Below are 20426 nucleotides of genomic sequence, written 5' to 3'. Positions count from 1 at the left end.
AGAGAGAGAGAGAGAGAGAAATTGAGCAACTTAAAAAAAGGTGATTAACTAAATACAAACAGGAGGCTAGTAAGTGTATCCATGGTAACGTTTGACTGGTGGGAAAACTAGAACAAGGAAACTGGAAACTGACTCTGAACAAACTAAAAGTCCATGATGAGGAAACTAACTGAACTAAATCACAACAATACTATATGATGCTCCAGAAATAAAACTCATAAAGAGGTGATTAATAGCTTTTAATATGACTCATCTTATACATCACATACAGTCTGTATGATTCAACTTTTGTAAATATATTACAATACTTGTAGAATCCATATATAGGATAGAATAAAAATCAATTCAGCACCCAGGTATTGTGATTGATATAGACCATGTTTTGTGATATTACTGATCATGGCCTTTCTGATTTGTGATACTCATTTCAAACTGAAGACACTTGAAAGGTCTCGCTCCAGTGTGAAGCCTCATTAAGGGTTACTTTATTTCTAAAGTTTTTTCCACAATAAATGTAAACAGCTTCTCACTAGTGTTACTGATCCTAGCTAAGGTTTAGTTTTGTGGAGTTCTTCCACAGTTTGAGAATTTAAAGCTTCTCTCCAGTATGAATCCTCATGTGCCTTTTAAAGCTTCCTTGTTGATTAAAACTGTTTCCACACAGATTGTGTGTAAGGCTTCTATCCTGTGTGAATCCTCATGTGGACATTAAGGTATCTTTTTTGAATGAAACGCTTTCCACACTGTTGGCAGTTGAAAGGTTTCTCTCCTGTGTGAAGTTTTATGTGGTCATTAAGAGTGTTTTTTAGAGTGAAACTCTTTCCACATTGAGGGCACGTGAAAGGCTTCTCTCCAGTGTGAATTCTAATGTGCCTGTTAAAGCTTCCTTTATGAGTTAAACCTTTTCCACACTGAGGGCATGTGAAAGGCTTCTCGCCGGTGTGAATCCTCATGTGCCTTCTAAGGTTTCCTTTTTCATTGAAACTCTTTCCACACTGTTGGCAGGTGAAACGCCTCTCTCCTGTGTGAATCCTCATATGGACTTTAAGGCTGCTATGTTCAATGAAACTCTTTCCACACTGATGGCAGAGGAAAGGTTTCTCTCCTGTGTGAACTATCATGTGCCTTTTAAGGTAACTTTTTAGAATGAAACTCTTTCCACACTGTTGGCAGAGGAAAGGTTTTTCTCCTGTGTGAATTCTTATGTGGCCATTAAGATTGTTTTTATGTGCAAAACTCTTTCCACATTGAGGGCAGGTGAAAGGCCTCTCTCTAGTGTGAACTATCATGTGCCTTTTAACATATTTCATTGAAGGGAAACTCTTTCCACATTGTTGGCAGCTGTAAGGCTTTTCTCCGGTGTGAATTCTCATGTGGACTTGAAGTCTTCCTTGTCGATCAAAACTCTTTCCACATTGTTGGCAGCTGTAAGGCTTTTCTCCAGTGTGAATTCTCATGTGGACTTGAAGTTTTCCTTGTTGATCAAAACTCTTTCCACATTGTTGGCAGCTGTAAGGCTTTTCTCCGGTGTGAATTCTCATGTGGACTTGAAGTCTTCCTTGTCGATCAAAACTCTTTCCACATTGTTGGCAGCTGTAAGGCTTTTCTCCGGTGTGAATTCTCATGTGGACTTGAAGTCTTCCTTGTTGATCAAAACTCTTTCCACATTGTTGGCAGCTGTAAGGCTTTTCTCCGGTGTGAATTCTCATGTGGACTTGAAGTCTTCCTTGTCGATCAAAACTCTTTCCACATTGTTGGCAGCTGTAAGACTTTTCTTCGGTATGAATTCTCATGTGGATTTGAAGTCTTCCTTGTCGATCAAAACTCTTTTCACATTGTTGGCAGCGGTAAGGCTTTTCTCCGGTGTGAATACTCATGTGGACTTGAAGTCTTCCTTGTTGATCAAAACTCTTGCCACATTGTTGGCAGCTGTAAGGCTTTTCTCCGGTGTGAATTCTCATGTGGACTTGAAGTCTTCCTTGTCGATCAAAACTCTTTCCACATTGTTGGCAGCTGTAAGGCTTTTCTCTGGTGTGAATTCTCATGTGGACTTGAAGTCTTCCTTGTTGATCAAAACTCTTTCCACATTGTTGGCAGCTGTAAGGCTTTTCTCCAGTGTGAATTCTCATGTGGACTTGAAGTCTTCCTTGTCGATCAAAACTCTTTCCACATTGTTGGCAGGTGAAATGACATCTTGTTCCAGCATTTTTAGGTCTTTTTCGTGTCAAATTATGTGTCGTGTCAATCTGTGATCGACTGTATAATTTTTTTCCAGTTACGAAATTGTGTTTCTTAAACTGATCTTTATCTTGTATTTCATTCAATTCTTCACTCTCTTCTTTCAGATCTTGGGCGAAAAGAGATAAATACAAGTTAGTACCTGCTTAAAAGCAACAGTAGAATAGAAGTCAATAATTGCCAAATTTGCCATTTATTTCTGAAAAATGGCTCACAGTCCTACACAGTTAAAGGTCCCATGACATGACAATTTCACTTTATCATACCTGCCAAACTTGAAGAAATTTTATGAGTACTTTATAATTTTCCATGCATAGTGTTTAAACTTTTGCATTGTTTAACTTGTTAAAGGTTGCAGATTTGGCTTTTTTAAGTAGTGCATCAGTGAAAGTCTCTTTGTAACAAATGCTGCCTTTGGAGGCAATCATGACTTTTCTTGTCACCAGAGAACTAAACATCTCTGTGCTCATATTAATAGATTATTATTAATGTTGAAAAGATAGTCTTTCTCCATGGCCTCACCGAACTCCTCCCAGGCCCGATTTTTTGCCTCCATGACTACCCGGGCTGCAGTCCACTTGGCCTGCCGGTACCTGTCAGCTGCCTCCGGAGTCCCACAAGCCATCCAGGCCCAATAGGACTCCTTCCTCAGCTTGACGGCATCCCTTACTTCCAGTGTCCACCACCGGGTTCGGGGATTGTCGCCTCGACAGGCACTGGAGACCTTACGGCCACAGCTTCGAGCAACCGCAGCGACAATGGAGGTGGAGAACATGGTCCACTCGGACTCAATATTTCCAGACTCCCTCGAGATCCGGTCGAAGCTCTGCCGGAGGTGGGAGTTGAAGATCTCTCTGACAGGGGGCTCAGCCAAACGTTCCCAACAGACCCTCACAGTACGCTTGGGTCTGCCGAGTCTGTCCAGCTTCCTCCCCCGCCATCGGATCCAACTCACCACCAGGTGGTGATCAGTTGACAGCTCCGCCCCTCTCTTCACCCGAGTGTCCAAGACATATGGCCGAAGGTCTGATGACAGGACCACAAAGTCGATCACCGACCTCCGACCTAGGGTGTCCTGGTGCCACGTGCACTGATGGACACCCTTATGCTTGAACATGGTGTTCGTTATGGCCAAACCGTGGTTAGCACGGAAATCCAATAACACAACACCGCTCGGGTTCAGGTCAGAGGGGCCGTTCCTCCCAATCACGCCCCTCCAGGTGTCACTGTCACTGCCCACGTGAGCGTTGAAGTCCCCCAGTAGAACGACGGAGTCTCCAGTCGGAGCACTTTCCAGCACCCCTCCCAGAGACTCCAAGAGGGCCGGGTAGTCAGCACTGCCGTTCGGCCCATAGGCACAAACGACAGTGAGAGACCTATCCCCGACTCTAAGGCGCAGGGAAGCGACCCTCTCGTTCACCGGGGTAAACTCCAACACATGGCGGCTGAGCTGGGGGGCTATAAGCAAACCCACTCCAGCCCTCCGCCTCTCACCATGGGCAACTCCAGAGTGGTAGAGAGTCCAGCCTCTCTCAAGAAGTGTGGTTCCAGAGCCCAAGCTGTGAGTGGAGGTGAGCCCGACTATCTCTAGTCGGTACCTCTCGACCTCCCACACAAGCTCAGGCTCCTTCCCCGCCAACGAGGTGACATTCCACGTCCCTAAAGCCAGATTCCGTTTCCAGAGATCGGGTTGTCGGGGGTCTTGCCTTCGACTGTCGCCCGATCCACTATGCACCGGCCCCTTACGCTCCCTCATGCAGGTGGTGAGCCCACAGGAGGGCGGCCCCACATCACTCCTTCGGGCTGAGCCCGGCCGGGCCCCATGGGGGAAGGCCCAGCCACCAGGCGCTCGCATACGAGCCCCAACCCCGGGCCTGGCTGGTCCTTGATGTAAATGTTAACATGAGGAGTTTGTGAACTGATCTTAGTCTGGCCCGTCACCAAGGACCTGTTTGCCTTGGGAGACCCTACCAGGAGCATATAGCCCCAGACAACATAGCTACCAGGATCATTCGGGTACTCAAACCTCTCCACCACGATAAGGTGACAGTTCAGGGAGAGGCACTCTTTTCAACAATAATAATGTTCCGATGCCTCAGGAGGGGAAACAGTGCCCTACCAACACTGTTTACAGTGGAGATGGGCACCTGTTGACCTCAACTGGGGATATCGTCGGGCGGTGGAAGGAATACTTCGAGGATCTCCTCAATCCCACCGACGTGTGTTCCGTTGAGGAATCAGTGGCTGGGGACTCGGAGGAGGACTCGTCCATCACCCGGGCTGAAGTCATTGAGGTAGTTAAAAAGCTCCTCAGTGGCAAGGCACCGGGGGTGAATGAGATCCACCCCGAGTACCTCAAGTCTCTGGATGTTGTGGGGCTGTCTTGGCTGACACGACTCTGCAACATCACATGGCGGTTGGGGACAGTACCTCTGGACTGGCAGACCGGGTTGGTGGTCCCTCTTTTCAAGAAGGGGGACCGGAGATTATGTTCCAACTATAGGGGGATCACACTTCTCAGCCTCCCCGGGAAAGTCTATGCCAGGGTACTGGAGAGGAGAATTCGGCCGATAGTGGAACCTCGGATTCAGGTGGAACACTGGACCAGCTCTATACCCTTTCCAGGGTGCTGGAGGGTTCATGGGAGTTTTCCCAACCAGTCCACATGTGTTTTGTGGATTTGGAGAAGGCATTCGACCGTGTTCCTCGCGACATCCTGTGGAGGGTACTCAGGGAGTATGGGGTCGGCGACCCCCTGCTTAGGGCTGTTCAGTCCCTGTACGACCGGAGCAAGAGCTTGGTTCGCATTGCCGGCAGTAAGTCAGACCTGTTCCCGGGGGATGTTGGACTCCGGCAGGGCTGCCCTTTGTCACCGGTTCTGTTCATAATATTTATGGACAGAATTTCTAGGGACCATGCGATTTCGTCGCTGCTTTTTGCGGATGATGTTGTCGTGTTGGCCTCATCAGACCAGGACCTTCAGCGTGCACTAGGACGGTTTGCAGCCGAGTGTGAAGCGGCTGGGATGAGAATCAGCACCTCCAAGTCCGAGGCCATGGTTCTCAGTCGGAAAAGGGTGGATTGCCCACTTCAGGTTGGTGGAGAGTTCCTGCCTCAAGTGGAGGAGTTCAGGTATTTTGGGGTCTTGTTCACGAGTGTGGGAAGGATAGAACGTGAGATTGACAGACGGATCGCTGCAGCTTCTGCAGTAATGCGGTCGCTGTACCAGTCTGTCGTGGTGAAGAAGGAGCTGAGCTGTAAGGCAAAGCTCTCGATTTACCGGTCAATCTACGTTCCTACTCTCACCTATGGTCATGAGCTGTGGGTCATGACCAAAAGGACAAGATCCCGGATACAGGCGGCCGAAATGAGCTTTCTCCGTCGGGTGGCTGGGCGCTCCCTTAGAGATAGGATGAGAAGCTCGGTCACTCGGGAGGAGCTCAGAGTAGAGCCGTTACTCCTCCACATCGAGAGGAGCCAGCTGAGGTGGCTCGGGAATCTATTTCGGATGCCTCCTGGACTGCTTTCCAGGGAGGTGTTCCAGGCACGTCTCACCGGGAGGAGGCCCCGGGGAAGACCTAGGACACGCTGGAGGGACTATGTCTCCCGGCTGGCCTGGGAACGCCTCGGGGTCCCCCCGGAAGAGCTGGAAGAAGTGGCTAGGGAGAGGGAAGTCTGGGCGTCTCTGCTTAGACTGTTGCCCCTGCGACCCGGCCCCGGATAAGCGGAAGATGATGGATGGATGGATGGATGGATGGATGGATGAAAAGAGTGGAGAATATTTTTTTTCAGGTTTTTTCGGGGGATAAATTGAAAGAACAGCATTTTTTGTTACATTTGTTAGTTACATTTATTTGTTACATTATATTATTTATATCAAGCTTTTGAATGGTATAGTATTGCATATTGTTATTGAAACTTCAAAATGTTTCACTTGATTATACATTTAGTCAGGAATTATAGTTTGGAAAAAGTCTAACTAGTAAAATGTTTACACGTTATGTGAAAACTAGTACAAGTATATAAATAAATAATAATAGACTTACTCATGTTTAATTATCTCTGCTGAATAAAGTGCTTCATTTTTTTTTTCTGAGGAAATCCAAATCTCAAATACTCAACCAAAACACTTTTGGGGTAAATTATATCTTATTCCTCTCATCGCGAAGCAAACAGTAAAATAAAAAAAACCTTTACTTAACATTAGAATCTGAATAGGGCATTCAGCGCAGGGGCGTGGTCGAATTGGAAGATAATTAAGGGAGACGTGAAAAATGGACATCGCATTGTTTTCATATGGATTACTTTACAGCACTTGTTTAGTTTAAAAGTAGACATGTCAAGCTTTCTATAGATATCTCTCTCATGTCTCTGCGTTGAGTATTCACTGAGTTACAGTTCATTTTAATGACGTGTTTGTAAATGAAGATCAGCGCAGACAAAGGCTGCAGACAGCACACCTTGTTTGTTATCTTATTTTATAAATGCACAAAAATTTGTTGTTATTAAGTCTGTATACAAATAAAAGTAAACCCTTTAAAGATTCGATTGATGTATTGCTCTTATCTGTACGATCAAAACTGAAAGTGTAATTTAAGTTCTTTTTGGGGTTATCAGGAGAAAATGACTCATAGCGCGTATACGTGTTAACCGACTCAAGAGGGTTGAACAGAACAATTCAAAACGAAAGAAAACAGACTGCTCTCTGCTTATGTAATGTTAATCCGTATGAAATGTGCATTTCTCTGGCACGTTCACTACTGCGAAGATCGCGAGATAGCATCGTCAACTTTATCTTTGCAGTCGACACGACATAAATACAGAAAACACTTGTTTATTAATAATTATATTCATAAAATATAAAATATTCATAATCATTACTTTTGCAGGTTTTTTGTGACAGCTTTTAGGTGCGTTATTGGCAGCGCCACCCTTACATGTTAGCCTACATGAACGTGTGAACTGAACTGAGCACGTCACAGCTGAACTGCTTGTTATGATGTCAAGGTCATTTTTAATGTTCATAAATTCAATTAGGCTAAACATAGCCTAACTGTTACCTTTATCTTACCTTAATCAGCACCTGGCCTGTCTAAAACCTTTGCTTCTCATGCCATTCCACCACTTTTCTAACTGCCAACTAAGCTTGTGGATAGGGCGGCGGGTTAACATGCAGTGCTCTGATTGGCCGAAAGCTTTTCACTCCACTTACACGCTGTGGCTCAGCGGCAGAATCAGCGTCATAGATTGCATAGAAACTGAAATCAGCGAAATGTGAGAAGCAACAAAATGCGTACCTAGAGAGAGCAGTGAATCGTACAAGCGTACTTATGGGTCAAAATGCGTGCAGAGTATGAAAAATGTTGGCAGGTCTGCTTTATGAGGTTATTTAACATTAATATGAGTTACCCTAGCCTGTCTATGGTCCCCCAGTGGCTAGACATATCGATAGGTGTAAACCAAGCTCTGGGTGTCCTTCTCTGCCTTTGAGAAAATGAGAGCTCAGATTGGCCGATCTGGAATCTTCCCCTTATGATGTCTGCTTTGCCTGCCCAAACATTTACATTTAATTCAGTTGCAATGTCAGCACAGGTGTTACAAACAGACTTTTACGATATGGATTCGACAGCACCACCACAAACAGTGAGTAACAGAGTTCATTAATGCCTGATCTGTGATCAGTGATTTCTGATGTGTAGCTAATTATTCAAGTTCACACAGACTTTCTTTCTAAATCATTTAATACTGTTTATGCATCGGTAGTTTATCAAGCCAGTGACTAAAAATCAACTTCACATAGTTTCTCTTAGTAGCATACCATGAAACAAATCTGTTATTTAACTAATGTTACAGAGAGCTACAAAGAGCGGTCATAGAATGCTCCCTTTATATTGTTCGGAGCCGTCAATCACACATCGCGAGTAGATCTGCACACTTGCCCAAACTGCCGTTATAATGAATGACGTTGTTATGCTGCACAATGAAGCTCTTACTGTATTCATGTCGATATTTTGTTTGCAGTTAGTTGTGGTGAAATAATTTTGTGAGAGAAAACACGTTGCAATGATGAGATCACTGCGTTCACGCGATAAACAGACTCTGTCTACTCAATGCTCATCACTGCAGCCTTTCATGTGATGGGAAAAGATCTAAAAAATAATGCTATAATCAACACTTCCATGATTTATTAATCTCTACAACTGTAATAGTAAAAAAAAAAAAAAAACCTTGTAAAAGTATTTGAGAGGGGTTCCACATGTAATACGCATTTCGAATGCAAAGATGTCAGCCAATCACAACAGTTGTCGTTTACTCTGAGTCTCACAGCAGACACGCCCCTTCAAACAGCATTCAAGCCAGAGGACTAAAATCAGGATATAAAAATGCCTTTTATTTCTAAATAAAATCTAAATGTAAATGTAAATGTAAAAATCTAAATACAATATAAGTACACCTCAGGAAACAAAAAACTTAAAAAAAATATAAAAAATAATCCACATCATGGGACCTTTAAGCTCCAACCTGCAGCAAACCTACCTTTAGTTTGGAAGTAATGAAGACCTTGAATTGAATTGAAGGTGTGCTAAATTAGAGTTGAAGCTAAACTCTGCAGTGTTGTGACCCTCCAGGAACTGAACTAGACATCCCTGGTATAAAATATTACAAGGATGTTATCTTCATCCAACAAGAAAACTACATGTTAAGAGTTAAGTGAACTGCTTTCAAACTAACAACCTCTGGTTACAGTGGTTACAAGATAAGACTCATGGAGGCTTGAAATTCATATTTCAATACTTTTCTAAAGTCCTGCAACAACTTAAAGTAACATAACATCTCAAGTTCTTATCATACTCAGAGTCAGGGTGCGTTAGAAAGATTCCATCAAACCCTGAAGTCACTTTTTAAATTCTATCGTGTCGACTCGAGTGTGAAGGGGGACTCCCTTGGATATTATATGTTATTATTTTATTTGTAAAGTTATACAATAGAGCATCAAGGCCCCGATATACTTCAAACATCATTTAAGTTCAATCTTCAATTATGTAATTTCAAACAAAATAAGTTTTTTTTTTCGGCAGTTCGAAACAGCTCACCTAAGTAAACTTTTTCTGGGGGAGTTTGTTTTGGCTCCTAAACACCTTTAAGCTTCCATTGGTCCGTGGCCGTTACACAGTCAGTGAGTGTGTTCTGAAACTCCACCACATTTGATGTGCTATTTTTTTCCTGGTTAATATCTCATTCTTCAAAGATCCGACCATAGAACATCTCCTGAATACACTGGAGTGTCAAATAGCTGAGCTGGCACAAATATATACGCACAAGCATCACAACACATGTATGTTTACATTAATCAACAACCCGCCTCCAGCAGCGCCGGGTGACGGAATGTTCGGAAACGGTATACTATTGCTTAGCTTTTTCAAAATGGTTTTTGCCCCCAAACGAAGAATGAAAATGAACTTTTTTATTTTTTTTTAAGTATATTGGGACCTTCAGGTTTAGTCCTAATGAATTAGTGTTTGGAAACCCTGTCAGAGGCTGGGTGTGTGTTCACAGCATGTTCACTTCTCACTGCTGTTGTGTGTCCACTTGGATGGGTTAAATGCAATGCACCAATTCCGAGTATGGGTCACCATACTTGGCAAATGTCACGACTTTCACTTTTTTTCATACTGTATCAATAACTTCATCAGTTGGTCAGGGCACTTTATAAGTATCTGAAGAAATGGTAGATTTGGGTCCAGTAGATACAGGGGAAATTAACAGGTCTTCTCGAGTAGTGGAAGGACATGAAAAAGAGAAAGCAGATATAATGGAATTAAGTTCATTTACTCTTTTTTTGATGTCCCTACCCGAACTCATGTCATTGAGTATGACATTGATGTTGGAACAGCTCTACCTGTAAAACAACGTGTATCACGTCAACCCTATAAAAAGGGAATTACTTCAGAAAGAAGTGGATTATTTACTCGCCCCATAACATGGCCGAACCTAGTTATTGTTCTTTGAGTTAGACATCTTGTGCTAAGGAACTCTCCGCATTTGTTACACACCATAGATTTCTGCAGTACATGGTAATGCCTTTTGGGGTTTGAAATGCCCCCACTACATTTAAACAGCTGGTAAATCAAGTACTGTCTGAATGTGAGGCTTACTTAGACAATGTTGTTTTGTTTAGATCTTCTTGGACCAAACACCTTCGAACCAAATTCGAGAGCTTTCTGTAGATCTACTCTCTATCACCTCTTTCATTTCGTTTCTCAACGGCGTCAAGGGTCTCCAAGTCGGATCCATCAAAAGCTACCTGAGCGGAGTCCAGTTTTTTCACAAACTGATGACCGGCGCTCCCTCACCCGAAATTTGCAAACCTCCCTCTTAATTAAAGGGATCCAGCGATCCCAACCCACCCATCCAGACACTAGAAAACCTATAACGCTAGATATCCTCACAAAATGTATCCACACCCTCCGCACAAATTACCAACCCCTCAGCATTGCCCACACGCTCGACGCCATGTTCATCCTAGCTTTTTTTTGTTTTCTTAGGTGCTCGGAGCTTACGATCTCGTCAAGTTTCAATCCAAAAATGTATCAGACCAAACTGTACTCGATGACGAAACGATCGCTTTTCTAATCAAACAAAGCAAGACAGACCAAGCCAAGAAAGGTCATTTTATATATATTTTCAATCTCCCCTTTCAGACCCCCCCCTTGCATATAATAAAAGAACCGGTGAACCGTTTTCTTCAACCGGTTTATTGAATTGAACTGTACGAAAGAACTACTGGTGATCCGAAAACCTATGCAACCATTCTTGACTCGTGAACGAGTCATTATCTGGCTCGGTGTTCATCTTCAGTTCTCTCTTCACAGCAGTTCAGTCAGTGTACTATTTAAGTACATGAATTACTCCGGGATATTGGTTTGTTTGAACTCAGAGGGAGTGTCAGCCACATTAAAAAAGTTAACAGCTTAAGTCATTTGTGGATTAATGCGTATTGGATACGCGAACAGTTTAAAACGATTCAGTTCGATTTGGTGAACTGGTTCAAAAAGATCAGGTTACATCAAATGATTCGTTCGCGAACCGGATATGACAAACTGCTTTGTTTTGAACTCTCTCACAACAGACACGGAAGAGAAGGCAATGCTGAATAAACTTAGTTTTTGCTATTTTTAGACCAAAATGTATTTTTGATGCTTCAAAATATTCTAACTGACCCTCTGATGTCACATGGACTACTTTGATTATGTTTTTCTTACCTTTCTGGACATGGACAGTATACCGTACACACCGTTTCAATGGAGGGACTGAGAGCTCTCGGACTAAATCTAAAATATCTTAAACTGTGTTCAAAAGATAAATGTAGGTCTTACTGGTTTGGAACGACATGAGGGTGAGTTATTAATTACATAATTTTCATTTCTGGGTGAACTAACGCTTTAAGAATAGTAAGTTATTATAGAGGATTTTGTTGGAATTTTGTGAGATTAGTTGCTCCTTTGACTGATTTGTTGACTTCAGCTAACACTCCTGTATTGGATGCACCTAATTTCCAGAAACATTTTCTTCCTGCAGTGGATGTCAGTGCTTATGGTGCTCTTCTTTTAAGCTTCTATGGTGTCTTTTTCCTTTCTTTCCCTTTCTCTGATGTCCTAGGGCCCAGGAGATCTGAGGGTAAAATGGAGTGGGATTGCAGAGAGGAGTATCCCCATCCTTTATGAATCTACTTGTGTGATGTTGCCTCGCGGGTCGGGTCCCGCTGCTGCCGAGGCACGGTGAAAACTCAGCTCATGGGGATTGCCGGTTGAGCTCGCAAAGAAGTTCATGAAAGTTATGGAGCTTTCAAAAACTTATACCATGAGTTCTAATGTGCTACGGGATCCAAACACTCTTTTATTAGAATCATCTGATCCTGATAGCATGCTCCTGGGCTCTTCTAGTCATAATGACGAAGATGGAGAAGTTGATGTGGTTGGTGATGGTAATGAAAGTGTGAGTCGGCATTGACCACCCCCAGCTGCATATAACATTTAAAAAAAAAAAAGACTCACAGCCGGCTAGATGATCGCTTTTTGGCCAGTCTTGATTGTCCCAATCCCGAGAGTCTTCCATTCTCCCAGATCTCTACTCAGAGATACACTAAGTAGACATCGAAAACGCCTCTTTTACCGCCGCACGTACCGCGGCGGTGGCGGTATAAAGTGCATTTGCAGCCTTTGACCGCTGAGTGGCGCTTTAACCACAAGTTATCAAACAAGCGCATCAAAGCACATTTTCGCAAATAGACGTCAGTTTTGCCTCACTGATGTGTTACATTTGACTGCTTCAGTCACGGAAAATGAAAGAAAAACACTATAGTTTAAATATTTAATATTCACAGATGAAAGTTTGGTATTTATGAAGTTATGTGCATTTCTTAGAACGAATTCAAGCAGGATAAATGTCAAGCCTGTGCCTGAGTCTGTGCTTATATTTTCTAAGCTACATGGTATTAAACCATATTTTAGATTTGACACATTTAAAAGGTGTGCAGTATTATTTATATTATATTAATTATGCGTTATATTATTCAAAAGAAATTTTGATTTACTTTGCATCGGAGCATTAAAAGTGGTAGCCTATTTTAGGGGGGTAGGCTACATGGATTAATATGCAAAATGTCAACATTTTAATATATCATGCCTATATTTTAATTTATATTTTAAATATAAATATATTTTTTCCTTTAGTAAAACAACATGCATTTTTGTTATTTGTTACCTGTCCTTTATTTTGACATAACCTTTTGGAAAAAAGACATTTGTCTGTAAACTGATTAAGAAATTGTTGCATGTTTAAATGTGAAGCACTGTGTAATTTCGTTCCCATTATTTAGGCCTACTTTGCCTAAAACAATAAACGAATAAAATTAAACCGGCACGATTAAATCTTTGAAACTCTAAAGAATTAATAAAACGTCCTCACGATTAAACTCAAGTTCTCTCATTATAATCCGGTGTAGATCTGGCGTGCGTTTTTTATTGTTTTATTTTACAGCCCTGCTTGTTTTAATGTTTTTATTAAATATCTGTATTGACTGCATGGTCATATTATCGAATTATTTACTGCCATGCGACCTACAAAAGTAAAGCTTGGCGAGTCGATGAACGAGCATTGCTGCAGGTTGATTTTTGGCGGATGTGCTGTGCTTGTGTTCGCGCGGTCGTCTTCGTTTTGTCAGGTGAAACATCTCTCTCACTCGCAGCAGAGTCTGTGAGAAGCAACAACTTCCCCTGCGCGCACTGATACCAGAAACACGCTCCGCCTTCACTCCATGAATAAAGTATTTCAGTATGTTTAAAATGTTATGTTCATAACATAGCATATAAAATAATAATAATTAAAAAAAATAACAGGAGAGTTTCAAAGTGGCTTAAGCTATGTGTAAACTTTTTCCCCTATATCACATGCCAAACTAATAACATTGTAAGCATTACATCTTTAATTGCTGCTTTCTGCTGTGAAAATATTGTTTGTGATGAAAATAACATCTTTGTCAGTTATTTTATCTAAACAGATCGATTAACTTCAAGATTTCAAAATCAGATAGCATGCTGATAATGTAGTAGCACTGTAAGATTACATTTGTTTGAACGCATTATTGCAAAAGCGATTGAGTGTGAATCTGTTTAAATCATGCTTTAACCCGAAAATAATCAGTAAAAGAAACAGACAAACTCTTAACATCCCGCTCGACTCTTGCAGTCAACTTTCTGATCAAGCTAAATATGTTTAACATGAATTCTTGTTGGCGTGAATTGTACTCTAGATGGAGTGCTCTTGGAGCGGGTGAAAACCACAAAGCTCATATTCAAGTGTTTGTGCAAAAATTATTAATGTGCATTAATGACAGGGAGGCGCCGTCTCATCACTTTAATTTTTTCATGATAATGAATGTATAATTTTTTAATTAACATAATATTGTGGTGTCTCACATACATTAAAAATATATCTACAGAAAGCTTGAAATGTTTTTAAACGAAAACTAATAGTGTAATGTGTGAATGTTGCATTTCTCTCGTCGGAGAGAGCCAGCGATGTGAATACAGTAGGTGGCCAGCCTATCTGGGGCTTACCGCCGCGTGTACCACCGCGGCACCTGTAATTCAGTCGCGTGTTAAAATCATTCGCGAAACTACCGCCAGGTGGCGAAAAGGGACGGATTGCGAAATGAATGTTATTGTAAAATGAGATAAAAGAAGGAAGTAAAACAACAATAACATTATGATATAACATTGTAACATTTTAAAAAAAAAACATACATTTTTTTACAATTTGTTAATTTTTAAAATGTAGGATAGTCTTAGGCTACAGTCTACTAAACAAAAATTAAAAGAAGACCTTAACACAAAGGATCATATGCATGCTATTTTTATTAAACAGTAAATAAATATAATGCCTATATATATATATATATATATATATATATATATATATATATATATATATATATATATATATATATAAGCTAAATGTCTTAATTTAATTTTTATTTCGGTTCATTCTTGGTTTAAAAAAATCTTCAGGTTCCATATGCAGAGCGAAATGGGAACGGTCCAGCGTTTAGCAATAGTTAGTATTAACTCTGTTATTATTCTTGATTTTTCAAACTACCAGCATTTTTTAATTATGCCTTATGTGTGACCAAAAATTAAGTATTATTTGTTTCAGCTGTTTGAGCGTGCTGGTGCCTCGCACACAAATTCACTGGAAACAGCAGTCGTTCACCAGACATTCGGCGTGAGCACTTTGACATATTGTTAATTATGATTTTTTTTTTTCATCGATACTGAAACGCACACAGCCTATTTACCTCATGAATAATAGTTAAGCTTCAAATGGGCAACATCACAAATATGGAAAGTTTGATTTCTTCCGATTAAGAAAGCCAAACCTTACCTTATGCTTAGCTTTAAATTATTATTATTATTTGTTTTTTTGTTTTATTACTAAGCCTATATTATTATATACTGCAATTATATTTATCCATTAGAATTATATATTTTTAATTATTGTTTTGTTCTGATAAATTTGTTAAATTTAAAGGATTTGTTGTAAAATATTTTCTTATAGCATATTTTTTTCCTCTCACAAACTCTGATTTATTTTTTTAGCGTGTTTAAAAAAAAACATGCAGCAAACGAAAATAGGTGACTGATCCGTTAAAATGAAACCTATACACGACTCATATATTTTTTTCCTCTGATAAACTTAATTTAAATTTTATTATTATTTATTATTATTTTATTTTATTATTATTTTATTTTACTTCAGAACAGAGCCTGGGACTAATCTAGGTTATCCATGTTTTTTTTTTTTCATTGCATCTGAAAATGACTTTGTTCATTACATTCACTTCACGCGATCTGGCGCAGATCAGCCTCCAGCAAAACTCAGCTGTGGACGATTTAAAAATGTTTGATATAAAGCAGTGGTTCTCAACCCGCAACCCGTCACGAATTCAAATGCGGCCCGCACCACATGCTGAATAAAAAAAAAAAACTATCATTTTCTAAAATTTTATTGTTTACATCAATTAAAAAAAATTATGCTACTAATGAAATATAAGCTATATCCTAATGTTTTTATGTGATTTTTTTTCTTCATATATTATTTTCAGACATGAGCACTGGCATAAGCATTTAACGAACACATACAAGCGGGCACTTTGGCAGAATTAAATTCAAATAGTCATCAACAGCCATTAGGTAAATTGCCTTTAAGGTAAAATTGCGCATCAGAATGGACACATTTGTTTTTTAAGGGAGAAAAAAAAGAAATTCAAAAAATGCCAGCGAATGAACATGTACAAACTGTGAATAGTCGCAGTATCAGTATTGAAGGAGAAGTGCTGGATTTTCGTTTGTTTTTTTTTTGCCCCGAAACTCACTTGAAGAAGTTCAGATAAATGGAAACACCATACACTATGTAACAATCCTTATCGTCATTGGAGAGTGTGTGATGAGTCTCATGAGCAGACGACCGCGCGGACAGGTGCGCGTGGTCAGTAGGCTTCAAAAGCAAAATTGCACATGTACAGGCAGAGTGAAGAAGCTCATTGCTACTTGAACCTGTGCAATCCGTCAGTAAAAGAATATAAAGACCGTCAGATGTGCAATAATTATGGGCAATAACAGAGCGGACCATCAGCCTGCGCATTCAGAAGTATAAATTGATGAAGTCTGCGTTCGCGCTGGCCGTGTACGCGTCCGGATTGCTCATGCGGAAAGTATAACACAGGCATTACAATTGCAACTTCTTTGTGTTATTCCATTCAAGCTGAATCTCACAAAATTGGTCAGCTCCCGACAGCATCAGGTGTTTTATTTATGGGGAGTAGAATTGTTTACTTCAATGAATGTGATAGATTATATATCATAATAGTTAGGCTATAATATTATAAATCAGGTTGGTTTGTATTGCTGAAGTAATATGTAAATTATATGTGTAGACTTGCACTTAGACCATAGTGCGGCCCGCTGGAAAAAAAGGTTGAGAACCACTGATATAAAGGTTGCTGTCCCATTTTATACAGGAATTGTTCATTTTAAAAAAATCGAATTATATTGTTAGTTCTAATTATATTGTTAACACAAGTTCATTTAGAACTTTTTTTTTTACTTATAAACTCCTTGAGAATTTAAAGTTAGTTTAATAGTATTTAAATTCAAGTTTAAAAAAAGGTTTTAATTGCTTAAATTATTTTTATTAATTAATAATATGTTATCATGTTTATTCTTGTAAAAAATACGTGTTTATTCTTTAGGAAAACAAGGGAAAAAATAAGGGACAATCCGAATATTTGTTTTGCTTTACCTATTAATGTAAGCTACAATTTTTCAAATAATAATAATAATAATAAAATAATGTCATTAAAAAATACCATTGGCCTGAGTAATTTTGACCATTATAGAATTGTGACTTTAAAGATTAGTCATTTAGGTGGTAAAAATACTGTGAAATTAATAATGGCATGGATTTTAGAGCATAACAACCGAAGGTTTATGAAACATTAGCCAATAAAGCATTTTTTTAAACAACGGAACTTAAAGTTGTGAACTAAAATATTATTTCAACCATACAGTGTGAATAAAATGCATAATTTTCATAACATTTCATTATTCATAAAATGCATAACGTTTCTGGTGTTTGGATTTGTACTTCAATATAATGAGCTCCAAGTTTAAGAATAGCCCTAGACTAGTTTCTCTCTCTCTCTCTCTCTGTTTAACAGCATTAGCTCAATGATATACGTCTTCCTTCCGTTAGAATTTTCCTGCCTTGCTAAATGTTGGGCTCATGCAGGGCCGGCGCGTGCCTATAGGCGAACTAGGCAGCCGCCTAGGGCGGCAGCTCAGCCAGGGCGGCAAGAGAGAGAGAAGGCGAGAGAGAGAAAGAGAGAGAGAGAGAGAGAGAGAGAATTATTAATTTATTTGTTTGTTTCACATTAGGTATAAATAAATAAAAAAACTTTACATTCTGAATAAAAATTCCCGCACGGCAGCGCCCTATTAGTAGGTCTATATGCATGCAAAATACTTTAATGTATATTCAAAAATGTCAAACCGAATAAATATATCTGGTCATGAGTAATCGCTTCCGTGGAAGAGCGCTTTTCGCTGCTTAGAGCCCATGGGCGCGTATTTGGATTTTTATATGACATCGCATCTCTCAAAGAAAAGGAGAATAGAATAGCCTAGTTCTTCAGGATTGCTTAGGACTGGAAAAGGCCCTTACTCATGGAGACTCGCGGGATGTTGATGGGCATGAATTGTTTGAAGAGCTGACTGCTTTGGGCAGACGCCTGGTTGCTGGATCTAAACCACTGGATGCGCTTAAATTCATCTGTGAAAAAGGGATGGAAAACAATTTTCCAAATGTTTTTGTAGCATTGAAAGTGCTTCTCACTCTCCCTGTCACTGTGAGCTATGGAGAACGCAGTTTCTCAAAGCTTAAACTGATAAAAATGATCTCCGAAGTACAAGTTAAACTCGAGGACGCAATCAAAGCATTTGCCGCTGCGAAAGCCCGACGCGCACGCTTCTGAAATGTAGGTGTGTGAAAGTGTATATCAGTCAAGAAAACAATCGAAAACTCCAGTTTTGTGAGCTAAAAAAAATGTGTGCATATGTTTAGTTTTATTCTGTACACTATCTATTAGCCTATAAAACAGAATTTATACTTAGCTGTTGCATTGTGTAGGCTACCCTTTTCACCTTTTTGCAGAATGAAAAAATTAAAAACTCCGAAAACATGTTTGCACGTTTTTTATTTTAGTGTAATTTCATAGATTAAAAAATTAAATTAAAAAATTGTTTACATGCATCTTAAGGATCCCTAATTGTGAATGTGAGGGGGCGGCACGATCGTGCTCTGCCTAGACCCAGCAAACATTTGGACATCTTTTGACCATTGAAAAGACGTCCGTCTGACACGTCCCGTCATGGTTGAAAAATAGTTCCAAAATGAAAGTTGAACCGACGTCTTTGACGTCTTCTGGACGTGAACTGCATGTCTTTTCTGCACGTCTCCTGGACGTCCAAATGCGTCGATTTCTGGACGTTGTCGTTTAAATGTTTAAATGCGTTGCTGCATAGTTTAAATGTATGTATATATAACCCTGCATATAAAATAATCACACACCCACTGTGTAACATCGTGAAAGGCAATCAATTATGTCTTGAGGTTTAACACATCTTGACAAAAGTTCTAGATCGGTCCAGTCAGACCTGAACGTCCATAAAACATCTTCAAGTGTACATCACAAACAAGAACACATTATTTGTGGACATATGCAAAAAAGAAGCATGTTCTGATTTAGCACATTTTATTGTTTTTGAACAGTTTAGCATCTGTTAACCAAACTAAAATACCAATTACAAAATACTGAATTATTATATTAAGGGGAAATTCTGTCATTTACTCACCCTCATGTTTCAAACCTGTATACCTTTCTATGTTCTGACGATATTGTTTTCATGTTTGCTTTACTGGGTCAATGACAAATAAGAATCTTCAAGATGATAAAAATCTATTTAAAAAATTAGTTTTTCAATGGATTTCTGAAATAAGTTTACAGGCCTACCATTTTCGTCAGAAATATGATTTAATGAGGGTCATCACTGAATAAAAAGTGCTGAAATACTCAATCTTGAAGTCCATTATTATTGTCAAAAATTTCTATTTTCGCAGAATTTGTTTATTAATGTTTTTATTAATTGCATTTATTTTTAAATACTTTAATCATATAAATAATATTAAGAATATTATATTTGAACGTGGCATAACCACCTTGCAGGAGCCATTGTTGTCATGTGACAAGAAAATCATAAAACATAGAAGACCCTCATCATAAAATATGTTTGAAATCATTGCTATTTATAAAATCAAAGTAGCGTAAATGATGTTAAACTATATAGAACCGACATGAAATAAAATATTACATTTCTGAGAATGCGTTCACGTGTTTTCGACTAAAATGTTAAAAGATGGTTTCTTTTTATCATGTCTTTATTAATCTTGTCATTGACTTACACAGTTGTCTTATAAACACAAAGATATTTGGAAGAATATTTGTAACCAAGCAGATCTCACAATCCATTAACTGCCATTGTAGGAAAAATGATTATGATCGTAACATGAGGGTGAGAAAATCATGACTATTTTCATTTTTGGGTGAACTATCCCTTAAACACATTACAGTAGTTTGGCTCATTTCTTGTAACTTCCACCCTCAGCTCTTCTGGAGCGAGCTTCAGGTGTTCTGCCATCGCTGCATCAGTCTCAGAGACTCTACCTCTTCACAGCATCTGAGGGAAGAGAATATATTTATTTTTAAAATAAATAAAATAAAAAATTTGAGATAAATGACGCACTTATTTTCAAAATATCTTTATGTTCTACAGCTAAAATAAATAAATAAAAAACCTTGGAACAAGATGAATGAAACATTAGAAAAAGGTAATCAACATGCATTAGATTTTATTTTTATTGTATAAAAGATGTTGTGTTTTAATGTGTTGCCATTGAGAAACACTCTTAACTAGGTGTGTAACTGTGAGAAAGTGAACAGGACATTTCTGATAAGACAGGAGGGCTGTGATGTCCCCTGAATAATTAAAGTGTACCAATAAAAATTACATCAA

General features: G+C 39.4%; 1 protein-coding gene across 1 annotated transcript in view; it reads right to left on the bottom strand.

Moving 5' to 3' along the window:
• Window positions 1-310: 310 nt before the first annotated feature.
• Window positions 311-20426, bottom strand: part of LOC132148953 (gastrula zinc finger protein XlCGF57.1-like) — a 42752-nt gene continuing 22636 nt past the window's right edge. The window contains exon 2 of the mRNA XM_059557814.1: window positions 311-2347. Within this exon, the coding sequence (XP_059413797.1) occupies window positions 681-2347 (1667 nt within the window). The 3' untranslated portion in view covers window positions 311-680. The remainder of the gene's footprint in view (window positions 2348-20426) is intronic.

The sequence above is a fragment of the Carassius carassius genome, chromosome 1 (assembly GCF_963082965.1).
Source record: "Carassius carassius chromosome 1, fCarCar2.1, whole genome shotgun sequence".
NCBI classification, from domain to species: domain Eukaryota; kingdom Metazoa; phylum Chordata; class Actinopteri; order Cypriniformes; family Cyprinidae; genus Carassius; species Carassius carassius.
This window is presented reverse-complemented; position numbering and strand designations above follow the sequence as displayed.